A 23,709-nucleotide genomic window follows, 5' to 3' on the forward strand; every position below is an offset into this window, starting at 1 on the left:
ACATTGCAAGATCGACCATGAGCGATTTGTGCTTAAACCATGATAGGCTCGTGCATAATTACTATCTTGAACGCGTGCAAGCAAAATATACTGCGCGTGCGAACTGACCAATGATGGTACTCGTATACCATGACACAATAAAAAAGCGGTGAAAGGTCGCGCAGGATGTAAATGCAGAAACAGAAAAGCAACAGTGCCTAGAGCAAGGAATGTTAATGAACGATCGAGGCGGCCGAAAAAAAAAGTTATATATATAATGTGTGTGGTAGTTGTCAACGTTAATCTTGTAATGCGCTGCAAGGTTTGACACTGACCGAGATCACCCTCTGTTGACCCTTGTTTCTTCTCGGTCCGTGTCAAAACCTTGTTGCAGCGCTTTACAAGATGAAAACGTTAATCTCGTTATACTACCGGCTTAATATGCATGTTCAAGGGTCATTGCTCCAGCTCGCACTTCTTTAAAGATGGCGGTCCGTATTCACGAAGATGTCTTACGTCTGAATTATTCGTAAGAAAAAAATCTCAGCCAATTCTGATGCCGGTCATATCATTAACAAAAGCGAAGGTAACCGGTCAACAGCGATGAACACTTACGAAGAAAATTGGGAATGCGGTTTCAGTAAACTATGAACCAACTTTCCCAACTCAAAATCCTGCCCAGATTGTTGCGCATACGTAATGAATATTTGAATGGTCTGCATACCTAAGCCTTGCAAATGCTTTCGTGCCGCAAAATATGAGCCTTCTACAACGACCGTGTCGCATCTTTTCGCTGCATTCTTATCCTTGCGGTACTGTAGGACACGAAAAAAGAAGAAAAAAAACGTACAGGACGCTAAAGCGTCGCATTTCAGAGGGCTAAAGGACGCTAAAGCGTCGCATTTCAGAGGGCTAAAGGACGCTAAAGCGTCGCATTTCAGAGGGCAGAGCTAAAGCGTCGCTCGCATCGCCTTTTCATTCGCTTGGCAGGCTTCGCTTCCTGATGGGCACCTAAACCGTGCGGCGAGGAAAGGAACATCTGTGCACGTGACATTTGCCGTTGTAAGTGCCCCAGTGCACCTGCAGCGAGTACAGACGCGAAGTGCCCGATAGGCCATAATTCAACATTTTGCGAAGTAGCGAATAGTGCCCACTACGCGTCTGTAAGGCAGTACGTGCACCCTATAGATCAACACTTTGTTGATGCTGTGGCTGATGATGGTGGTGAATTGGGAAGGAGCCCTTTGCAATGGGTGGGCAAATTTGAATCATTACGCTCATTACGCATTTCACGTGGTGTGACACCGGTGTCATTCTACGTTTCTGCCGCCCAATGTTGCGTCAGTGTTTGACGCCTCGCCGCAATGACGCCCGTATGGGGTCTTTTTCCAAAACAGTTTCAAACACTGACGTAGTTCTGTGGTGGAACACTTGACTTCCACGCAGAATGCTTGGGCTCGATCCCGGCTCAAACCCTGACTTCTACTCTTCGCCTCAAATGGAATTTTTCGCTCTCGGACAACGCCGCCGACGCCTACATCGCATTTCCTGAGACACGAACTCTTTAACGCTATCGTGTTAAAATAGTCAACGTCCGATAATATGGATGTGTCAGCTTAACGTGCACGTCGATCGGGAAAGGCCTGAGTTATGCGAGTTGCTGGTCAGTAATAAATCAAGGACTTCACGATAGGCGTGCTGCAGGGAGACATCTTAGACGTTTATATTATCTTGTTTTTTTCGAGAAAGTGATCAACCTGTTGGTCCCAGGCGCGATGCAAGTGCGCATAATACTCGGTAACCATGAAGTAGGCTATACAACCGAAGTCAGTCGTTTCTACAGCGAGTGCATACAAAGTGCAGTATCCACTCTGGCACGCCATTTAATGGCCTGGGCCTAGTCTAAACGATATATACTATACCTGGTCCACTCAAGTGCTCAAGCTACTTCGGATTTCGACTTTATCAGAAACCCCGAGACAGTAATAAACCGGTCTGTGTCGCTCGACTTGCCAACCGCCTGTACAACATCGTCGGTCGCACCATCAAGTATGCAGCGAAAGGCGAAACGCATGTTTCTGATTATCCCGCTGAGTCAAACTGTATGTTAAGTGCGTGCCAATTATCGGTCAACGAGGCTGAACGCGGACAAAAACTGAGAAACACCGGTCTCGATCTGTCCAGACATCACTCTCACCTGCAGTGCAGAACGCCTCGCGGGCGCGCTTCTTTTTTCTTTCTCGCTTTCTCTGTTTCTTTTCTTTTTTCTTTTAATCGAGGCAGTGGGGCTTCCAAAGCAGATCGAGCGGTGGGCTCCTTGCGCTTCCCTCTACTGTTTTTGAGGAAAAATAAATTACACTTTCCTCTTCATTTCATTTCCACACGGCCACTGGCGATGCGTGAGTGCTGTCGGTATACTCCGCGGAGGCCGGGCTACGCGAAGTGTAGTAATTCGACAAGGTGAATTACGGCTCAGGCGTCGTTCGGCCGCTCGCTAGATACCGCCGGGCAAACGTGGCCGGCAGGACTCGCTGTTGCTGGTTCAAGGTTAAGGGTGACCCTCCGTTCCATATGGAAATGCCAGCGATCGCCTTGTTTTCGCTACTTGGCCAAGGTTTGCGGCGCGTACGGCCCCCGAGTGGCGTAACCGGAAGGATATACCATGATGTGCGCTTGAGAAATTCCAGCCTCAGCTGTAACAACCAGTCAGGGGAAATTCCACGGGGCACGTGGTGCGCGAACATTTGGTGCAGTGACACCGATTATACGTACATACAGCGGCTTTTCTGAAGGACGGTTTTGGTGATGACACCGTAGGTGATCTCTCTTTCTCTCTCTCTCTCTCTCTCTCTCTCTCACACACACGAACGCACACGCTTTTTTATTTTTTACTGAGCGCGTAATGAGCATTCATGTAAACAGGGTTGTTAAACGTTGTTACCACACCCGCGTGTGCTCTTCAGCGAGCTCCATATAAAATAGCAACGAGTCAGCCTGACCCCGTGCCCCTGACAGCGCCTATAGGAATCCAATAGAGCTACGTGTGCGTATAAAGGCATAATAGCCATACGTTTGCTTTAACGACGACCTCTTGGCAAAATCGCAATTGACCTTTTCGTGAGAGAGGCGGTTTAAATGGCTCAGGGGATCATGGGTGCGGCGTGCGTTATAGCATTGTGTACACCTGTCACAACGCGTGTTGGGCGCTTGTTCATCCCGCCACCTAAGAGAAAAACACGCACCCTCGCACACTCACACGCGTACGCGATTGCTTCGCGTTCGCTTTCGCGTCCTACGAGTGTTTCCAATGACGCTGATTGTGGCTGCAAGCGACGCGTTCCACGATCTATCTTTAACCCACTGGCCCGAGCTTCTCTGTGCTAACAGCCGCGCGATGAGTGTATGTGCGGCTCATATGCGTCCCACGAGTTACTCATTACACACAATAACCTTCGCCGTACGTTCCAAGCTCGTCTTGCAGTATCTAGACATCCCTCAGCGTGAAATGCTCATGCGGGCAACTCGTGAATCCCCAAAATCCACATGCCTCAAAGACGTCGCTAGCGATTGCGCAAATTCCTTGATTTCCTTGTAATAACTGCAATACACGGTATGGAGCGAAGCGGTGTGAAGCGGAATTTTCGCGGGCACACTAAGCAGCGCTACGTGGCCCCTGCAGATCGCATTCTTTGTGGAGGACGGGGTGTGCTGCCATAGCTGTAAAGAAGCAAATGATAATAATTTCTGGTATTTTACGTGACAAAAACACGACATGATTACGAGACACGCCGTAGTGGGGGACTCCAGAATAATTTCGACCACTTGGCGCTCATTAACGTGCACCTAAGTCGAAGCACATGTAAAGAAACAATAAGTTAGTGCAAGATTTTACTTATGCTCAATTGGGGATGTTCATGAACCAACTAGCCCACCTATGAACCCTTGGACATTTTCGCCCTTCAAAAAGCACCGCACCCGGCTACCGCTCTTTTTTAAGCCCGGCGGTTTCGCGTCTTCTAACTTTATGTGCACAGAATATAAAGCTCTCTGATAAATTATGGTGGCATCTAATATGAAGCAACTGAACTTCCAGTAGCCTGTTATTCGAGTTGATCCTGTTTCATTTTCCATAGTTTCCTTGGTTGGAACTGTCTTTTTTTTTTCTTTTTTTTTGTGAGTGCTTTTCTCGTGCGTTTTCCCTGTGCGCTTAATAGACAGTTTTAGTTTCACGTACGTAGGGACTTCACGTGCGCAAACGTGAAAAGTCCACGTACGTTACGTGCACACCATCTGAAACGCTTTTAGCTACACGTACGCGACGCGCGCCAAGAGGGACCACGTGGCTCCATCTATCGCGAGATGATGAACAAGATATTGCTTGTTCGTGATCTCGCGAATACTCAGTGCGAAGCTGTATACGTACGCAAAAAAGGCACGCAAAGGATCGAATCTCACGTAGTACGTCCGCGAGACCAGCGCGCGGCCGCTATGTTCCGCGCATGCGCACTGCTTGCACGTAGAAGCTCTACGTATGCAAAGCCTCTACGTACGTGAAACTAAAGCTGTCTAATGTTTCTGCGATCATATACTTAAGTTTACTAAGCTAGAAGGAAGAGACTTATGGGGATGCACTCACTTCCAGTGAAGTACGCACACATCATGGCCGTGAAGGGCTGTGACGCAGCCTCTCTGGAGGCCCCCGAGTGCTTGATGAGTCCCACATAGAGGACCGGCGTGGAGCTGAGGCCCACCCAACCGAAGAACGCGTAAGCGGTGCAGAAGACGCCCAGGTACCAGGCTCTCGCGGAGTCCGGGCCCTCGTGCACCGCCTTGCGGGTTGCTGTGCTGGTCTGCGGCTTGGCCATTGGTGTCGCTGCTCACTGATGCCCTGGGTCCTGCGAACACACGTGCGTCTTTGGACACCTCCAGCGCATTTTCTGGTCAGCCTCTCCAGAGGTGTCAAAGCTGCATTCTCATTGATCTTACAGCATGTGTGTGTGTGTGTGTGTGTGTGTGTGTGTGTGTGTGTGTGTGTGTGTGGTGTGTGTGTGTGTGTGTGTGTGTGTGTGTGTGTGTGTGTGTGTGTGTGTGTGTGTGTGTGTGTGTGTGCGTGCGTGCGTGCGTGTGTGTGTGTGTGTGTGTGTGTGTGTGTGTGTGTGTGTGTGTGTGTGTGTGTGTGTGTGTGTGTGTGTGTGTGTGTGTGTGTGTGTGTGCTGGGCGGGATTAAATCACATTACGTAATTTAACCTTATAGCTCATTATGAAACTGAGTAACTCTTGAATGGAAGAGTATATTATACGCAGTACAATAATTTATTTGTGTACGTTCTGTGTGTGGCACTGAGTGTGTGCCCATTTGAAGCCGCTATTTCGCAACACGTATGAGTCACTGCCAGGCAAGCGCGATCATTAAATTCAGTCAGATCCGGATCTTTAAATTCTGTCGTAATTTTTTGTGCGCACGATGCAGCCACTACCCTGCATTCTTCCCTCGATAAAACGTTCCCTTAGACTCCGTGACATCGCTGCACGTAGATCTCGTGCGCCGTGTATCCGCCTGGTTTGGTATTTCAATTTCGGCAAGGCCTGTTATCGGCGTACTGCGCATGACCATACAAGTTGCATGAGGTCAAACTTTTCATCTCTTTAAAGCCGCTGGAGGTGTTCCCCGTCACGGCAGCCTTGAGACACATCAATATAGCATCTGCGCTGCAACCTTGTTCCTGGATGCTGCTGCTTCTGCTGCGCGCAGCAGCAGCAGGAACATTGCATAACATTACGCGGCTCCGTGGGTTGAGAGGAATCGCAGTTGGAGATTCATTGCCGTGATATGTATGGGATGTAATACACATCGTTTGATTCAATACACATCGCAGTTTGCAACGTACACGGTATATTGTGGACAAGACCCATCTGAGCATTGTCTGTCAAGGTGGGCACGGCTAGTATCCCCTGTCACATTCAAAGCGTGCAAAGTCAAGTCTGAGAAATGCATACGTGTGCGTTCGTGAGATGGCACTGTGTCTATAGTGTTTGCGTCAACAGCATTCAGCCTTTGAAATAGAGAATGAGAAAATCGGTAACCTTATTGCACGCGATTTCCATCTTTGCGAAGAGGTGGGGTGATAACTTCTGAACTACAGTTAGCCCTGCATAATTGTTGAGATTAAGCGCCCACATCCACCTCCATTTCTATGCTCTCGTCTTTTCAGCGTTAATTAGCCTCAAGAAGAGTTGGGCTTAAATACGGGCATAGGCCAACAAATAATAGCAACATCGAAGTGCATTGAGCGCATCCGGTGTTTTCAGGAAAAGAATTTGGCCTCTTATTCACAGTGTACTAGGGGCGAATGTGGAGGAAGGATTAGCTATGGTGATATTTGCTAATTTCGTAATCGTAACAGTAAGTACCGGCTCGATATACCCCTACACCTTTAAGGAGTAAGCGTATTTGGTACCAGCGCAGTTCTTCATGTGCGTCTATATTGAATGACATACATTATTAAAGCCTTCATGTAAGGACACATTCTCATCGTAATGAATCGGCCATTGACAACTTGTGCTTGCACAGACCTATAACGGAAGGAGGCTTAATAATACATGTAGAGGTGAATAAAATCAAACGTCACGCGCATTCGTTGGTTAGAATATTACCTGTCCGTCTCATCCACCCTTTGTTTCTTTCTCTATCTTTATTTTTCTGGCAGCTGGCAACTGACCTGTCGCTATCTTATCTCAAGCTTGCAATTCAACTGCTCATTCACGCGTGCTCGAGTATGCGCTTGCTCACCTCGCGACCGTCCCATGATCGCCGCACGCGGGCAGGTGGGGCGGTAAGTGCCAAGAGAAAGCCTCAACGCCTGCTGAGACAAAACCAGCGATAACAGCTTCACCCGAAGTCGTCCTTGCATCGTTTCTTTTCTTCTTCTTCTTTCGGTGCCACAAAGACGCGGACCTCATTAGACTAGACAAATCTTACCGCAATTATCGTCTCACAAGCTGCGCTAAGGCTGGTCGTCCTAAATGCCTTCCTTCCGCTCAGCCCACCCAAGGGCCTCTCACTGCATCCTTATGGCCCGTTATTCGCGTACTCCGGTCACCAACCACCTTTTCTTTTGATAACGCCGTCTCGGGTGGAAGACAAAAAAAAAAAAAAAGCCAACCACAGAGGCTGCTCCTGTCCAGAGTCGCGTATTTGTTCCGATTGGACCATAAAGGAAACAAATGCGCGGTCGTCGTCAACGTCACATACTGCCCGCCGTAGGACTGTATCGTGTTTACTGTCGCGCCATGTTGCATTCTGTCTCGCTTCCACCGCAATAAGCTTTCGGACAGCTACTGAATATGATACGGTGTTTTAGGATTACTATGGCGCCCTCGAGATCACTTTTGTCGGTTCAACCTAAAGGAAATGTATACTTGGTTCCGTTCTCGTTCTTTTTGTAGCTGGTGAAGATTGCACATCCGCTTGTCGCAAACGTTCCGGCCTTCTTTTAAGACAAAAACGGGTAATTTTGAGTGTCGGCATTTTCAGTAAAACGCTACTTTGTTCGGCGAGTCGGTTAATGTGTTTAGACGAAAAAAACGTAGCGCAAGAGGAACAAAGAGGACGCGAAAATACAGAGCTGGCGCCATGCTGTGTTCTCGTATCATCATCCTTGCTCCTTTTGCTCAACGGTTTTTCGTCTAAAGACATTTTCAGGAGGCCTGGGATCAAATTCACAAAGCCTTCAGCCGGTAACTGCGCTTTTTCGTTGGCCAGCCGGATTCGATAATCCTGTGTCCGGCATCCACGATCGGCTAAAATTTTCTCTTACGAACAACGATACGGTAAGTTGTTTTTTGCAAATTCGGGCCTTGCAGAGGAGCCTGCCGTTTCTGCCCCTCTCTCTTTTCAGAAACAGCAGAAGTGAGTAAAAGGCTGTCCCCATCTTTCGCATGCGCTGACTTAAGCGAGGTATAGACTGGCATAACCTCGTGAACCACATTTATTCCCGACACATCATGTGCGGCGCCTGAGCGAAAACGTGTCACAAATGCCTAAACGGTCCAGCAGCTCATATTATTAATAAGAGAGCGGAACCTTGTATCGGACGTGTTGGTATTCTACAGGTGTGGAAACAGCGCTAGGCAAAAATGAACACGTTAGAAGACTAGACAGATCTGCGTACGTCTAGTCTTCTACTTTATCACTTGCAGCTAAGCGCTGTTTTCTCGAGTAACGAGACATGTGCCGTCTTTTCATCAATCATTTCCTTTTATGTAAATCAGAGTCCGTGTTCACGAAAACGTCTTATGCTGGAAATGTTCGTAAGAGAATATTTCAGCCAATCACGGTGCGGGACATATCCTTAGCGAAGCCGGCTGCCCGATGGGAAAACGCACTCCCGAAAGAGAAGTTTTGTGAAATCGGCCACAGGGCGCTTTCAGAAACTGTGCAAAAATGGAACGCGTGATGTTAATTAGAGAAAATTTAAGCTTGTCACATTATTACTATATAACATCTATAGGCGGGAAATTCCGCTGCTGTCACGTGCTTGTATTGGTTAAGCCAAGTCGCTTATTTTCATCTGGTTCCGCAGCTCGTAATCTAAGCTTGTTCACTACGCTTCCTTTTTAGCCCGAATTGGGGGGGGGGGGGGGGAGAGAGAAAGGCAAAAGAAATGCACGCGGACGTCAGTATCTTCTAAGATGTAAGATTGAGCGAGTTGTGAGTTATTGCTGGATACAGCGCCAGAAACACGGGACGCAGACAGAGGGGCGCCTTGTCCCGTTTACTCGTCTGCGTCCTGCGTTCCTTGCACTGTATCCAAGAAAGTCAGTATCTCGTTGTGTTTGAACTTGCGCCGTAGGAATCCGAGGCAATGTCTTGCTGCAATACTTCAGGAAGTCAGCAAGTGCTGAGCCGCAGGATGCGAACGGAAGCGGGAGCAGCAGCTCGAGCTTCGGCACTGAGGATTTTCACGTGAAATGCCAGCGCGAGTCGGTGACTATGAGAGAGCAGGGTGATAAAAGAAGGGAGGATGGTTGCGCAAGTATGCATGGTGGAAGACATCTTTAAGTAACGTATATACTTGTCGCGTGATTTTTCACCAAAGTACAATGACGAAAGTATGAATAGGAAACTCTTTCGGGCCAATGAGGCGCTATAGATCTGGAAGGATGAGGGGCAAGGACTAACAGAGAGCAGCTATCTGCAATTTGCTGTTGGATTATAGTTCTGTTTGTTCTCCTCTTCAGCACTGGCGGGGGTTAATTTTAACAGAGGGATAAAAAGAAAGAAAAAGAAACCATAGAAAGTTAACCAGATAAAGCTTGGTTTGCTACCTTACACGAGTGAAAAGGAAACGGGATTTAAAGAGAAGGGTAGGAAAATAGAAATAGCCCTTGAAGGCTGGTACAGCCCTTCAAAAGGTCGACAAATTTATCTAGGCCAAGTAGTCACGGGGCACCTGGATAATCACAATAATATCTACAGAATAATAAAACTGAGTTAATTAAAGGCGCATTTGGGAAAACTTGTCTCCAATTAACGGTGCGAAAAGTAAATAATGCTTTGTGGAAGTACACTAATCAATGGGACCGGAACTTTGGTGTCGGTAATGAAGCTTGAGGGGAAGCAATGTATATGGAACGCTCAGTGAGCGTAGATAAAGAGTATGGCAGGCGCAACGTTCGACGAAAGTGCTCATTAGAGGCCAAAGACGGATGTATTATCAGGAACAAGCGTAGGTGTGTGCAGGGTTCTCCTTTAGGGGGGGGGGGTAGCCCCCCCCCCCCCGTTCTTCTCTAATTGGTCGAGTCCGAAGAAAGCAACCTTTGCAATGGTTGATTTCGGCGGGTCTTGAACAACGCGCCGGATAAAATAAAGGGGGTAACGAAACAGTGCATCAGGGTAACGGAACAGTGCATCGAGAGATCAAAAAACGCAGGAGCAGAAGATTGGTTCGAGGGATCTGTGAAGGAAGCAGCGCGAAAGACAAGCCGCAAACACGCGGACAGCGCTGACTTTCAGCTGGGTTTACTGACACCGGGTGACCCGTAAGCATCCACAGACAACTGCCTGCCACTGCGCAATGCGTAAAAATGATGTGTATGCCTTCTGTTGACTAACACCTTTTTCCACTTCCAGGACGATAACTATCAGATCAACCCTATAGCGCAGTTTTGTCAGAATAGGAATGCCCTGAGCAAACTGGATGGAGCCGAAGTAGCAATAAAAGCGAGCATTTAGCAGCTATAAACACAAGAATGAAAAGTGCAGAAGAAAACGTGAAGAAAAACCAGACGTCAATAGACCGTTTCCACTGGGAATATAATATTAAAAGAAGTACTGTAACAAACAAAAAAAGAAAAACGACAGACAGCACTAACGAAAACAACGCGCAGCTGCGCATTCGCTGCGTCACTACGGAATAAAACAAGAAAGAAAGAAGAAGAGTCATTGCGGCTGAACTAGTCAATGTCGCAGATAAACAAGCTTTCTTCTTTTTTTTTTTTTTTAGAGATGGAAACGGACAGATAAGGCGAGTCAACAGGACCGTGACGCGGCATTAGAAAACACCTCCATAATCTCGTGTGTGCTTTGATCCACGCAACCTACAACTATAAGCGCCTGGTCCGGAAATGACGGAGGCGTACATTCAAAGTAATGATAATAATTCTTGGGGTTTAACGTCCCAAAAACCAGGACATGATTATGAGAGACGCCGTAGTGGAGGGCTCCGGAAATTTCGACCACCTGGGGTTCTTTAACGTGCACCTAAAGCTAAGTACACGGGCCTCAAACATTTTCGCCCCCATCGAAAATGCAGCGGCCGTGGTCGGGATTCGATCCCGCGACCTTCGGGTCAGCAGTCGAGCGCCATAACCACTAGACCACCGTGGCGGGGCTCAAAGTAATGAGGTAAAACGCTTTTGCGAAATTATGCTGGGGTTCGGTTGACGCAGGGGACGCGAAATTGGTGCTGTCGATTTTGCCACGATGCTTATACCAAGTCCACCATGATATTTCTGCACTTTGTAAAGGACACTGCACATGTAAATATCAAGGCTTTCTTCGGGTAAATGCCACTTGCAGTTCTAAAGTTGTGACATAGCTACTGCTTATACTTCAACCCTAATCACCTCTACCCTGCACCTTCTCTCTCTTGTTTCCTCTTTTTTTTTTTGGGGGGGGGGGGGGGGCATGAAGATAAGAGTGGATGAGACTAATTAAAACGCAAAAAGCATCAGTATTTGAAAAAAAAAGATACCGTTACTTCTTTAGAGCACAGTTTTTTGTAAAATTGGTCATGGCGCCATCGACAGCGGCAAATAATATTTTCTATGCGCGTGAATAACTTTTGTGATGCCGCTTGTGATTGTGTCGTACATTTGGTCTTCCATTTCCTTGGCAGGGGCTGTATTCAGAAAAACGTTTTACGTTTGAATGGTTTATAAGAAAAAAAAAAGACATTATGGCAGCCTCGCACAAGTGGTGCCAAGCCTGAAGGAAGAGCGCAGCTGGGGGGTGGCTTTCCCTGTTTCTCTTTCTTTCTTTCTTCCTTTCTTTATGTCTTTCTTTCTTTCTTTCTCTTTCTCGCTGTTTCAATCTTTATTTCGCTGTCTTCCCTTTCTCTCTCACCCCTTCTTTCTCTCTCTCTATCTTTGTTTCTCGTTATTTCTCTCTTTCTTTCTCTTTCTGTCTTGCTCTCTGCTTTTCTATCTCTTTCTCTCTCTCTCTCTGCTTCTTTCTCTATTTTTCTTTGTTTCACTTTATTTTTCTCTTTCTTTCTCTTTTGGGCTTGCTCTCTCTCTTTAATTCTATCAATTTCTCTCTCTTTCTCTTTCTTTCTATCCCTGTCTTAGTCTCTCTCTCTCTCTCTCTTTCACGTGTTTCGCATGCTCCACTTCGCCGGGCAGAGTTGTCGTTCTTTAACGCTCGCACCTGCTGTACTCGGTAGTGGGGCTTGCCCAATTCCTGCGGCTCATACCCACCTGCGGTTTTCTGTGCACACCGAATTTCTTACGGCCGGCATAAAAAGCTCCAATCTTAAAATATTCAGCCATCCCGGATGCTGGCCATACATTTATCAAAATCAGTTGACCAATGGTAAATAGCACTACGAGCGATAATAATTGCGAGTTCGGCCCTAGATGCCCCGCCATGCAGCCTTGCGATAGCAAATTTTGCAGGGTTAGTAGTTTAGTTTAAATGGACGGTCTGATAATCCACTTCCGACGCACTTATATGCCTATATGCACCACAGAACAAGATAAGCACGTAAAACAACAGGTGAGACGAAGATGCCCTGATTTCATCTCTTTCTGTATATATATAGTACGAAAGAAGGCGAATTATTCGAGGGGCACAACCAGTGACAGCAACAGACACTTGAAGCCAAGGAAAGCCTAGGGGAATAGGGGACATTATTTGTTTTTGTTTTCATTTTTCACTGTAGCGAAATGATTATGACGTAAATTGAAAGGAATTAAAATGGACGAAGAAGCACCCTATCTGTCGGTGGGATCCGAGCTCACAACCTTTTAGCGACCACTGTCAAGACTCATGCACATAAACGAAACTGCGTCGACGTAATAACACTCGACGCAGCGCTGCGGATGAGCTGCGTCTGATGCTTTACAATCCGAGTGTGGCGCCGGCTTGGTGGTAAACCTCACTTAACAGCCCACGCGTAGAAGGCTTTGCTGGCGGCATCCGTCTGAGAGCCTGCATTTCCCTCTAGGATTTTAGTGGTAACGGCATGATCCGTTGCACATTGCAAGCCCAGAATGTCGGTGAGCTTATGTGTAACCAGGGGGTAAAAAAAAATGTGCCAGACCTGAAGCGTGAGACGATCCCTTTGGACTCGCACACCTTTGGACTCGCACTCAGATGCACATCTACTGTGCTGTAGTCGGCGGGTCGCGATAGGGCTCCAGAAGTATACATTACGAGTCGACCGTTGCTCCCGTATTGCTTATATCAAATAACGCGCCCGCTTGGCGGCGGATCCCGTGTGTCGTGGGCCACATGAGTACAACGCGTCCGAGTGACGTAACTGTTGCTTTGAGCGGAATCGGTGGCGTTGACCCCTGCGCTATGGTCGTTGCAGCCATGCACGGGAACATAACCCCGTGCAGGATCGAGTGGCCCAATAGCTTTACTGCCAGATGTTACGCGCGCGGACGTTCCGGACTCACGCTTCAGCATAAGATAAACCGCGCAAACAGAAAACCTAACCTTGCCCTAATGGCTGCTTGCGACACCACCAGCAACTCGCTGCGTCACTGAGCGTCTCCGGTATGCAGGAATGACGCAGAAGTTTCGGCTTCCGTTTGCGAAATATGGTCTGGATATCTATAGTGGGCTAGCATTTCCGTTAGCGGGACATTGCCCTACAAGGAAAACACTTCAACAACAGGAGTCCGCAAGACTTAGTACCAGGCCCGTAGCCAAGGGGAGGGCCCTAGGGGCCCGGGCCCCCCAGAAATTTTGGTGAAGTATGTGTTTTTACCAGAAATAAATGATGAAAATAGGTGTTTTTCTCAAATAGTCAAGGCTTTCAGCAATGCCCCCCCACCTCCCTGAAAAAAATTCCTGGCTACGGGCCTGTTCAGTGCATCAAAAACAAGAGCTCCATAATTACGGGATGGCGCACATAACAAGAGGGCACCTTGAAGTGTCGTCTTGTTATTCATGAGTGTATTGCCCGTTCTATCTTTCTGTTTTTTTTTTTTTCAACACACACCCTCCACTTTCCGGCCAAACGGGCACATCAGAACAAAACTTCAAAGCGAAGGGCTTATTCGACAACAGAAATAAGTGTTCACATTTGTGGACGAACAAGATTGCGCATCTCGCACATGATCATAGCATATTGCTTAAATTACATTAAAAATTGCTGAATAAACATTAAGAATCAAGTGGTAATCATTAGGTTGCAGCCCGTGTACGCTAAACGAATGCTCTGCGACTCATCGGTGTCGAGAAACACGAAAGTCTGTAAGGAAAACTCGCAGAAGACTGGGGCCAAACTCACAGAGCTTTCGGTACGTGTGTCCACTGTTGCCATTGGTCGCACGGCTTCACTTATATAATGCCCAGAAGAAGGATCGCCTGAAATTATTTTTTACGAACTCTTATGGTGTAAGACGTTTTCGTGAGTACGGACCCTGGGCCACCTTATCTGCATAAGAAACTTCTTGTGTTATAACTGTTCGGAAGGTCAAAATACATGCGATGCTAATGCTTGACAAATTATTACTGAAGGCATGCGAGCCTATGGCAAACAAAACTTTAAATGGGAAGCTTTGCGAAATTGTGGCTGAATTCAGAAAGCTTAACGTTCGTAAGTCACCATCGCCAATCATCAGCAGGTTTCACCCGAGATACGCGTATTACGAGCATCAGGACTGCCTGAAGTTTTTCCTTGCAGACAATTTCTGCGACAGATGTAGATGTGAATGCGGGCTTCGGTCTCTGGGCCAGTATACACAATAACATTGTCACGCTAGAGCTGTTCATAACAGCCGTGTTCAAACCACTAATCCGCAACGTTCGATGCATATTATTAGTGCAGACGGCTGGCCAATGGCGAATAGCACTTTTGAACCGTAAGTGTTTCGCCGTTGGCTGGTCGCCTGCATAAACTTACTGATCATCAGGATTGGCTGAAATATGCTCTTGCGAATCTGTCAAGGTAAAATCCCTTTTTATGACTGCGGGCTTTCATTCTGAGCGCAGAATTGTCGCTCTTCTCCTGTCTGTTGTCGTCGTCATCATCATCACTTCTCATTGATCCAGCACTAACTCATGCAGCTGACAACATTGGCACGTATTCACATAAATGTCTTACGCTAGAATTTTCTTCTAAGATAAGTTTTCAGCCAATCCTGTTGCGGAGCATGTCATTAGCGAAGCCTGCTGGCGAATGAAAATGAGCACTGGTGGACGAAAAGCTTTGGCAATTTGGCCCCTTATCCGAGTTCACTTGGACCATGGTTTCTCGGGATACATCGCTCACTGTTAACAATGACAAACTAAGAGCGGAAGTTTGACTCCCCTCTGTATACCTCGACCTAACGCGCCCACATCTCGCCGCACTCTGACGTCCATTGGCGACTACGAGTAAGAAAAAAAAGAAAAAAAAGAAAAAAACTTGTGTGGTGCGCAACGCTGACACAAAATGCGGCTCTGAGCGTTTTTGCTGGGGGCTCACACAGCGGTCGTGACCTGGAGGGTCGCGGCAGGTAGCGCAACAAGGCGACATCGCGGGTCTCGGCTACTCACCCGGGGAGACACCGACTCCTCCAAGCGTGCGCAGGGGGGGACGAGTGTCATCCCCGCGTCGTCGCGCAGGGCGCGAACGGCAGCCTCTCGTAAAACAAATTGACCGACCAACCTGGGCAGCGGTTGTTCTCAGGGAGCCTCCTTATCTCCGGCCAGCGTCGACGGAATGGGGGGCCCCACGCGCATCGGAGCTCGAGCTCGCTGCTGCGACATAGGCGTGTGTGCCAAAGGAGGCGCGCGTGGTACCGAGGCTGCGGTGCCGCAGTGAATGACGTCTCCTGCGCAACATGCCCCCGTCCAGCGCCATACGGCTCACTCTGCCTACGCACGCGCGGACCACGAGTGCACGCGCCCCTCTGGAGGACAGCTGGAAGGCCGGACGCGATCGCGGGATCTGCTGCAGTCGCTATCTTACACGCAACCGCGCTGTGCGTAATATGCGCTCGCGCACGAAAACACAACGCCGGGAGTGGACGCGCACAGCAGCAAGTGCCGTGCCGTGCTCCCTTCTCGAGCATCTCGACAAAACCTCATGCATGTATATGAGGAACCTCTTTTCCGCGTGTAATATTACACGCACCTGTAGCTTGGAGCACGCTGCAGGTATGAGTCACGTGCGAAGTATACCCTTTACGATGGAAAGATTGTCCAAGTGGCCGAAGGATAATAAGGTCAAGAGTAAACAGAACTGATGCGCCGCTCGAAGAAACAACACACCGTTCTCGTGATTAGGCACCAGTCAAGCCCGTTATAGCCTTGCGCGCCTCGAGAGTAGGGAAAGGTGGCCATGGCCTCGATGTTTTGCTTCTGCGGTAGGTCTGATACCTAATCGGCAGCGAGTGCCGGAGGCGATGACGTCGGGGGTAGACGCCGGAAAAGTATGGAGAGGGAAATGCCCGAAAGCCTCTATGGTTGTTCATTCCATGAACCATAACGTAGCAATAACAGAGCAACGAGACGAGTTATCGGTCACTAGCATAACAATATGTCCAGTAACGTTTTTAAGCTTGCCGAAGAATGTACGGCATTAAGTATGAGTGCGACCAATCTTAGTTTTAAAATACACTTCTTCCGGCGTACGCATGCAGTTAAATAACCCTTTGAATAATGGTGCCGGTGTATGGAGGCACGACATTGTTTTGAACATTTTGATTAGTACCGAAAATGAAAAAAAAATTGTAATCATGGTGTTGAATGTAAATATGGCCCCTTGCTAATCAATACATTTGCATAAGCCATTTTGGTGCAGAGTGACAAAGGTAATTTAGAGGCAGACTCTCACGTTTGACAAGAAGTTTGCCCGGTACCACTACAATTATTTGTGTTATCTTCTTTCGCGTCGTAAAGGATGCATCATAAAGGAGAAATAATGGGAGGTGCATCATCCGGTTACAAATATTAAGTTATTTTCATTATACAGCACATCACTTGTCAGAGTTATAAATCCGTAATCAAATAATTTTGAATTGCGAAGACTAGCTTGCAGTGCTCTAAATATATACGTAGCGTGTGTCAAACTTTCTTATGCTAAGTTCGCGCCATATATTCAAAAAAATATATGAAATTCGAGTCCTTAAAAACTCTAAATCGTAATTTGCGACTCAAGAGGAGATGAGTATAGTGAATAGGAGTATAACGCAGTGAAAAAAGAAAGAAAAGAGAGAAATACAAAACTTCACGTGTGCAGTGGCGCGAGAAAACAGTATAGGTCAACAGAACGGTTGCGCACAGATAACCGATCCCACGCCGGCCGCTGCACGTGTCGCCGTCAGAACCCGGTGTCGTGTGCGGCGTGAAAAATGTAAATTAAGTTTGGTGGCTGAACGCTGTTGTCGAGAGCTATGACCTGAAATTTAAGGGGCGTTTTACGCTATTCGCAGATCGGAGTTCTTGCCATCCTTCTCAGCGACATAATGCTGCATTCATTGACTAGCGAGAATGCAGACTTATCCGCATAGTGAACATTGTAGACTGCGCTTTCACTTTCAGTTCTCTCTCCTAATTATGCATTGCATTGTTACAGCCTTGCTTCATCGAATACGCTTTTTCTACCGCACACATTTTTTACGCCTTGCTTCGAGCAAAATCAATCAAAGAAACGAACTTTGTTGTACATCAAACTATTAGATGAGCTTACCCACCTACATAACCTCACGCCAGGGACCAAGATATTGCTTCATGTCTTTCTATGACGAAGGCAGTAGTGGGATAGATCCGTAAGGGCGTCTGGGAAGAAGACGACGAACTTGTTTTGCGTGCGGTACGGCTTTCCGCTGCGTGAGTGATCATATATTATATGCCTACAGTAAATAACTCCCCGCTCGTTCTCCTCTCCACGCAACAATGGGATGTAACGATTCTATTTCAACACTATTCCTTGTTGTGCTTCGACGATGCGGCAAGCGGAGCTCCGCCTGCACTTTATCACATTATGCGCCAGTTATGAACGGGAGGGAAGACGAGAAAGTCATTATATCAAGCCACACGAACCGGGGACCTAATTCACAAGGCTTGTCGTTCGTAAGTATTGTTTATCACTGGCCGGCCACCTTCGCTAATAATTATGGAATTATGTATTATGAATCATTATGGAATTATAGATTATAGATGTGTGAACAGGGATTTTAGAACCAAATCGAATACGAATCGAATGCTATGCCAATGGTTTTCGAATAGTTAGGCAACCAATTTCAGAACAGCCCTAGAATTCCACAACGTTTTATTTGAAACAAATATTTACAAACTTTCACAAGGGAACGTTGTGATCACATTTAACCAACAAAACACACACACACACACACACACACACACACACACACACACACACACACACACACACACACACACACACGCACGCACACACACACGCACACACACACACACACACACACACACACACGCACGCACGCACGCACACACACACACGCACACACACACACGCACGCACGCGCACACACACAATTATGTAAACTGAGGCAAACTCGTATACAACAGTGACTGGCACCTTCGAGGTATCTTGTAAACGGGGTCCGAAATACAGCAGCGTCTGCAGTATTTGAGGTGGTGCGCTGTCAGCCGCTTTTAAATAAAACTGAGACATAAATGTCAAATAATTGTTATGTTGAATAATTTTTTTAAATGTTAGATTGTTATGTTAAATAATGTTAAATAAATGTTAAATAACATATACGACTCGGCTCAATATGCAATGAAACAGATAAACTGGTTACCATAGCATGGGCCTTAACACCAAGGACAGGTAAACATCAGTGTTGAATACTGTATCTGCAAGAACAGTTTACACAAACGCAACACTTGCGCCTGTTTTTGTACATCTAAACGTATATAAAAAATTGCATTTATGAATCTTCACTTAGTACAAGATGGAGAATGGAACTGACTGATGCGACACAACTGCAGCGCAGTAAAAAACCTTACACAATGTAGCCTAACGCAGTAAGAGAAGCACATAAATCAAATTACTGGAAACACGCACGTGCCCATTTTTAATGAACATGCAGAACAACATAACCCTCGCTTCGACACTAGAGTTTTAAGCAAGAACGCCTTCATGCGGTGATCAATATGGCGTGGACAAAAGCTTCGGCGTCATGCATTTTGGTAATCTAATGATTAAAATGAGAAAAATGACCCTTCGCTGTTCCAACGTGTCGTGCCTTTGTGATTTTCCCATCGGTGCTCATTATTCGAAAAATACTCGGTGTTTCGAATATGCACTATTTGATTCGAGCACCGAATCGAATAGAGCGCTATTCGATTCGTTATTCGAAAATTTCGAATATTCGCCCACTAATTCCAACAGCTCTACCGGAGCGGTGGTTGTTCCATCTGATAATGTACTGTTACAGTTCAAGTTTTCTCACACCACGACGTCGATAGCCGCAGAAGTCGCAGCGCTTCAAGGTGCGGTCAAGTACAACCTTCAGCAGCCACCTAATCGATGGGCCATCTTTTGCGACTCGAGGTCAGCCTTACAAACACTACGGTTTGCTTTACGGCACGGATTACACGAACAATCCGTGTACGAGATAAGGCACGACTACCACCAAGCACTCGAGGAAGGACATGATATTATATTTCAATGGTTGCCGAGTCATTGCGGAATTGTCGGCAATGACCGCGCGGATGAAGCTGCACGATCGGCTCATGACCAAGACCTGCGGACACCCACACCACTCTTGAGAACGGACGCCGCGTGGCGACTACAATCACTTGCACGCCGTATCACTCTTCTACAATGGAACACGCAGGGTTTTTCCAACGCGCGCCTGTATTCGATTGACCCAAATTTGCAACTTCTTTTGCCATCCGGGCTCTCAAGACGCGATGCAACTTTACTGTGCCGCATGTGGTTGGGCGTGGCATTTATGAATGCGTATTCGTGTCTCATTGGAAGGGCCAGCAGTGCGGCATGCAACATTTGCGCTTGCGAGGAGACGCTTGAACACATTCTATGCCACTGCCCATCATACCAGGCTCAACGACGTAGTATGGAAGTCAAGCTTCATCACCTGGATTCAAGACCACCGACAGAAAAGAAGATCTTGGGACCTTGGCCTACGGTCTCGCATATACGCAAGGCCACGAAAGCCCTCTTGTGCTTCTTGAAGACCACCGGACTTCACGAGCGCCTGTGAACAGCGCGATTTCGTGTTGTGTAGTTTCAAGCTAACTGTTCATCCATCTCTTTCTTACTGTTCTTCTCTACCCTTTCCTTTCTATTATTCCCCCTTCCTCCCCCACCCCAAGAGTAGGGTAGCCAACCGAGCCAAAGCTTGGTTAACCTCCCTGCCTTACCTCTTCGTATCTCTCTCTCTCTAGAATATTCGCACACCCCTCCTAATAATATGCCTAGCTTCGTGATTGGCTCAAATATTCTCTTGCGAACAATTCTAGCCTCAGACTTTTTTTAGGAGGGGGGGGGGTGGCGAGGGAGGAATGCGGGCCCTATACATTATAAGCTGGCCCAGGCTAATTTGATCGAGTGGGGGGAATGGCAGACGGGCGCCGCCACTAATCGAAGCATCGTCTCTGGCCGTCATATTCCGTGCAATGCTAATAAACTAAATGAACTTCATCTTGCGAAATGTAGCATTAAGAATAAACAAACGAGCAAAAAAGGTGAGGCGATTTTAATTTGTCACACCTTTCGACGAGCGTGTCGAGCCCCTGCGAGTGACGCTGCTAGTCGTTTCGACCGAGACAGAGCAGGACAGCGTATGCCAATATACAGATAAAAGGGCGACGTGTCGGCTATAACTAAGCGTGGCAAGAAAACACGGGAATCCCTGGAATCGATGCAAACAGTTCCACGACCCGCGAGATTTGGTCCTTCAGTAGAAGCACACATTCGCGGTAAAAAGAAAGAAAATGACGAAGGGAAATTTTGTATGCATTGCGGCTAGGTCGTGAAATATTACTTCCCTGCAACGTTTCTTGTTTCATGCACTAAACAAATGTCCTCGTTTAAGTGCACTCAGGTAGCGCGCACGCTAACCAGCGTGACGAAGAAGTTTTCATTGCAACTGCGGTGAAAAAATTATTTCTTTTCAGCGCATGTATACATTTACGTGCGATTAGAAAGCGTCAGGAGAGGCTCTGCGCGGCAATGCCACATGCTCATCTATTTCGAAGCATTACACCAAACTTTCCTGTGGTCTGGAAACACTGGCCAAATCCAACTTTCGTTCAGTACGATAAAAATGTACAGCATTCTAGCTCTCCTCTAGCGTTTTTTTTATATCGTCAATAGGCAAATGAAGTAATTATATGGTGGCACTCGAATAGCTTTTAAGACTGTCACCAAGGTTCATCGAAGTCTCGGGAATAGTCGATTTAGATCTAACTGTTAGCAAACGGCATAATCTGCGTGATAATCAGTAAATAATAATGATGCGAACTCTACAGCTGAGCAGCGAAATAAATAAATAAATAAATAAATAAATAAATAAATAAATAAATAAACTTTGCAACATTTTTATTTTTTGACAACGTTTCTCATGGTCGTTCAGTACTCTATTGAGATTTGCTCACAGCCTTATCATAACTTTGACCGGCTTCTAATTTAACGCCTATAATGCTTTCAGATAATTTCGAATCAGTGCGGCACACAGGCGCATGGCTATTGTTTCATAGGTACAAAATACATTAACCTAGCACACGACCTGATGTTTTCGTTGCGCAAATAAATAAGTACAACGATCGACGTCGTCTTATAAAGGAATCAGTGTCGCAACATCACGTCGCGCGCCGAAGCTCGATCGCACCAACGAAAACCTACAGTGATCAGATATAAAAGACTAACCCCACTATATACGACCTGCTCTACAACTAAACGAGTTACACCGAAGAAACGGCATAGCGATTTGTGTAATGTTGCACATAAGCACATAAACTTACTGAGGTTTCTTTAAAATTGGCAACAGGGCAAGCGAACTTTATGCGAGCAGAGAGGCTTAATTTACGCTCCTGTACTGACCAATATAAGAGGCGTAAAAAAACAACATGCCTGTACTGTCACAACGACATGTGTGAGATGCGTAATGATGCAAAGTTTGTGGCATTGCAGGCAACTCACGGGTTTCCAGTAGTGACCTTCACGCTGGGAATGGCGGGGTGAAGATGACGATCAGCTTCCAGACTGTGTACATCTCACAGTGTAGTAATTTTTTAAAGGCCGCCCGCAGGGGCTTGAAGAAGCGCTCACTAAACGGATGTGGAAGATGCGTTTTACCTCATAGTTTATTTTACCGCTGCCGAAACGTACACTGGAATCCAATGCAGGCCGTGTCTTTGTCTTCTACTACGGTTGCCGTGGCGGCAATCAGAAGACACAGCCAATTTTGCGAATCCTTGCAAGGTGTTATCCCTCTTTGTGCGCTGAACAGGCTCAGAGCACCGGCAAGGTGTCGTTGACACTGCACCCTGGTCGCCGGATTAAAGGGCGAGGGGGTTAAGCTCGAGAACCAGGAGGTTTCTTGCGGCTCAAAGGCGATAATGCGGGTAGCCTGTAATACAGCTTTTTTGATGCTACACTTTGCTAGGTGCAGTAAATTTATGGCCCGAATGACCCCTAAAGTTGTCTCTTACTTCCTCTCTCACCCAACCTCTTCCCAGCGGCTTGTACTATGTTTTTCAGGCGACAGAAGTCGCTTTCACATTCTTCGAGTCACCAGCGACGCTTGTAAAAACATAGCTTTCTCCTAGCTTCAAAGAACGGAGTGATAACGCCGGTATCCCTAAGTCGCACGCACGCACGCTTCTTGCAACACAGCGCAACAAATCACAATAAAACCAACAGCTTTGCTGTAAGAATACTATCCTGTCCCTGCAGGTATATACCGTCAGCTCTTTCTGAAGCAACGTATGTATGGAACTAAAGGAAAGACAGAGAAAGAGCGCTCGTCTCTTTCACTCCTTCTCTCTCTTTCTCAATATTCAAAGACGCTCACCTTATAGTGCCGTCGCAAAATGAATTCACCCAGCGACCGCTTCTCTTGGCAGCGCTTCAAACTTGGGAACAAAGGCCAAGAGACAGATAGCCTGGTCTGCGTCTATCCAACGCCGAGTCCGACACCCGGTCATCTGTATCACACAAAAAGTACATACAAGTACATACTGAGAGCCATAAGGGGGTATACCAATTAGAGCCGCGGTATCACAATATTCTGTGGCCATAATAGGCATTCCATCTCAATGCGTCAAGCAAAGAAGCGATGTCCAACAAGCGTTACTCTCTGGTTCCACTGGATAGAGACATCCCTATTCCATTGTCATCCACACGCATCCTTCGATGTGCGGCAATGCCTAGTTCAAACAATCTACTACATCCGGGTACGTTTCGCGTCCTTCGGGAGTTCATGGACATCGGCGATTCAACGAAGATGAAGGTACTAGGCACGCTAGAGAAGAAATGGTTAGGTTAACGCAGCCCTGAGCGCCCTCCTCGTACAGGGTAACCGTCGGAGGAACGTTACGCTAGTGCCAGTTATCAACTACTCACCGGCGTTCCGCGTTGGCGGGGTGCACAGCATGGGCTCGTGTTAACATCCCGTGCCCTACAGCTTGGAATTTGGCGATGTTGTGCGTTCCACTTCAAGGCCGACGAGGTTGCGGATTAACGCGCTGCGACATACGCGCCAATGTTCCCTCCCTTCCTCGGCTTCACTTGCGCGCCCAGCAGCCGGCGGATGCGTCACTGCGGGCATTTGGCTCGTGCCAGAAGAGTCGCTGGCTGCCGTGGAGAGGGCGCCGATTGTCGCACTCTCTTTCTCTCGCGAGGAAGAGTCGAAACGCGAGAATGTCCAATAAGCTCGGCAGCACGAGCAGTAAAGCCTACTCTTAAATGTTCGGTCGGAATCGTAATTTTCCATCAGTCGCCGCGGCAACGAGCTTGGCCATGCGGTCGCGTTGATCGACGAACCTCTCGCATAATT

The 23,709-nt window shown here is 47.2% G+C and overlaps 1 protein-coding gene across 2 annotated transcripts in view; it reads right to left on the minus strand.

Moving 5' to 3' along the window:
- Nucleotides 1-23,467, minus strand: part of LOC119394048 (monocarboxylate transporter 11) — a 44,977-nt gene extending 21,510 nt beyond the window's left edge. The window contains exons 1-3 of one of the 2 annotated variants that reach the window (XM_037661270.2): nt 23,277-23,467; nt 22,726-22,858; nt 4,616-4,874 (exon numbers count right to left, since the gene is read on the minus strand). In XM_037661270.2, the coding sequence (XP_037517198.1) occupies nt 4,616-4,844 (229 nt within the window). In that variant the 5' untranslated portion in view covers nt 4,845-4,874; nt 22,726-22,858; nt 23,277-23,467. Of the gene's footprint in view, nt 1-4,615; nt 4,875-15,253; nt 15,407-22,725; nt 22,859-23,276 lie in introns of those variants that run through there. The other variant, XM_037661276.2, reaches the window with a different exon arrangement.
- Nucleotides 23,468-23,709: the final 242 nt, after the last annotated feature.

The sequence above is a fragment of the Rhipicephalus sanguineus genome, chromosome 1, assembly GCF_013339695.2.
Source record: "Rhipicephalus sanguineus isolate Rsan-2018 chromosome 1, BIME_Rsan_1.4, whole genome shotgun sequence".
Classification (NCBI taxonomy): Eukaryota; Metazoa; Arthropoda; class Arachnida; order Ixodida; family Ixodidae; genus Rhipicephalus; species Rhipicephalus sanguineus.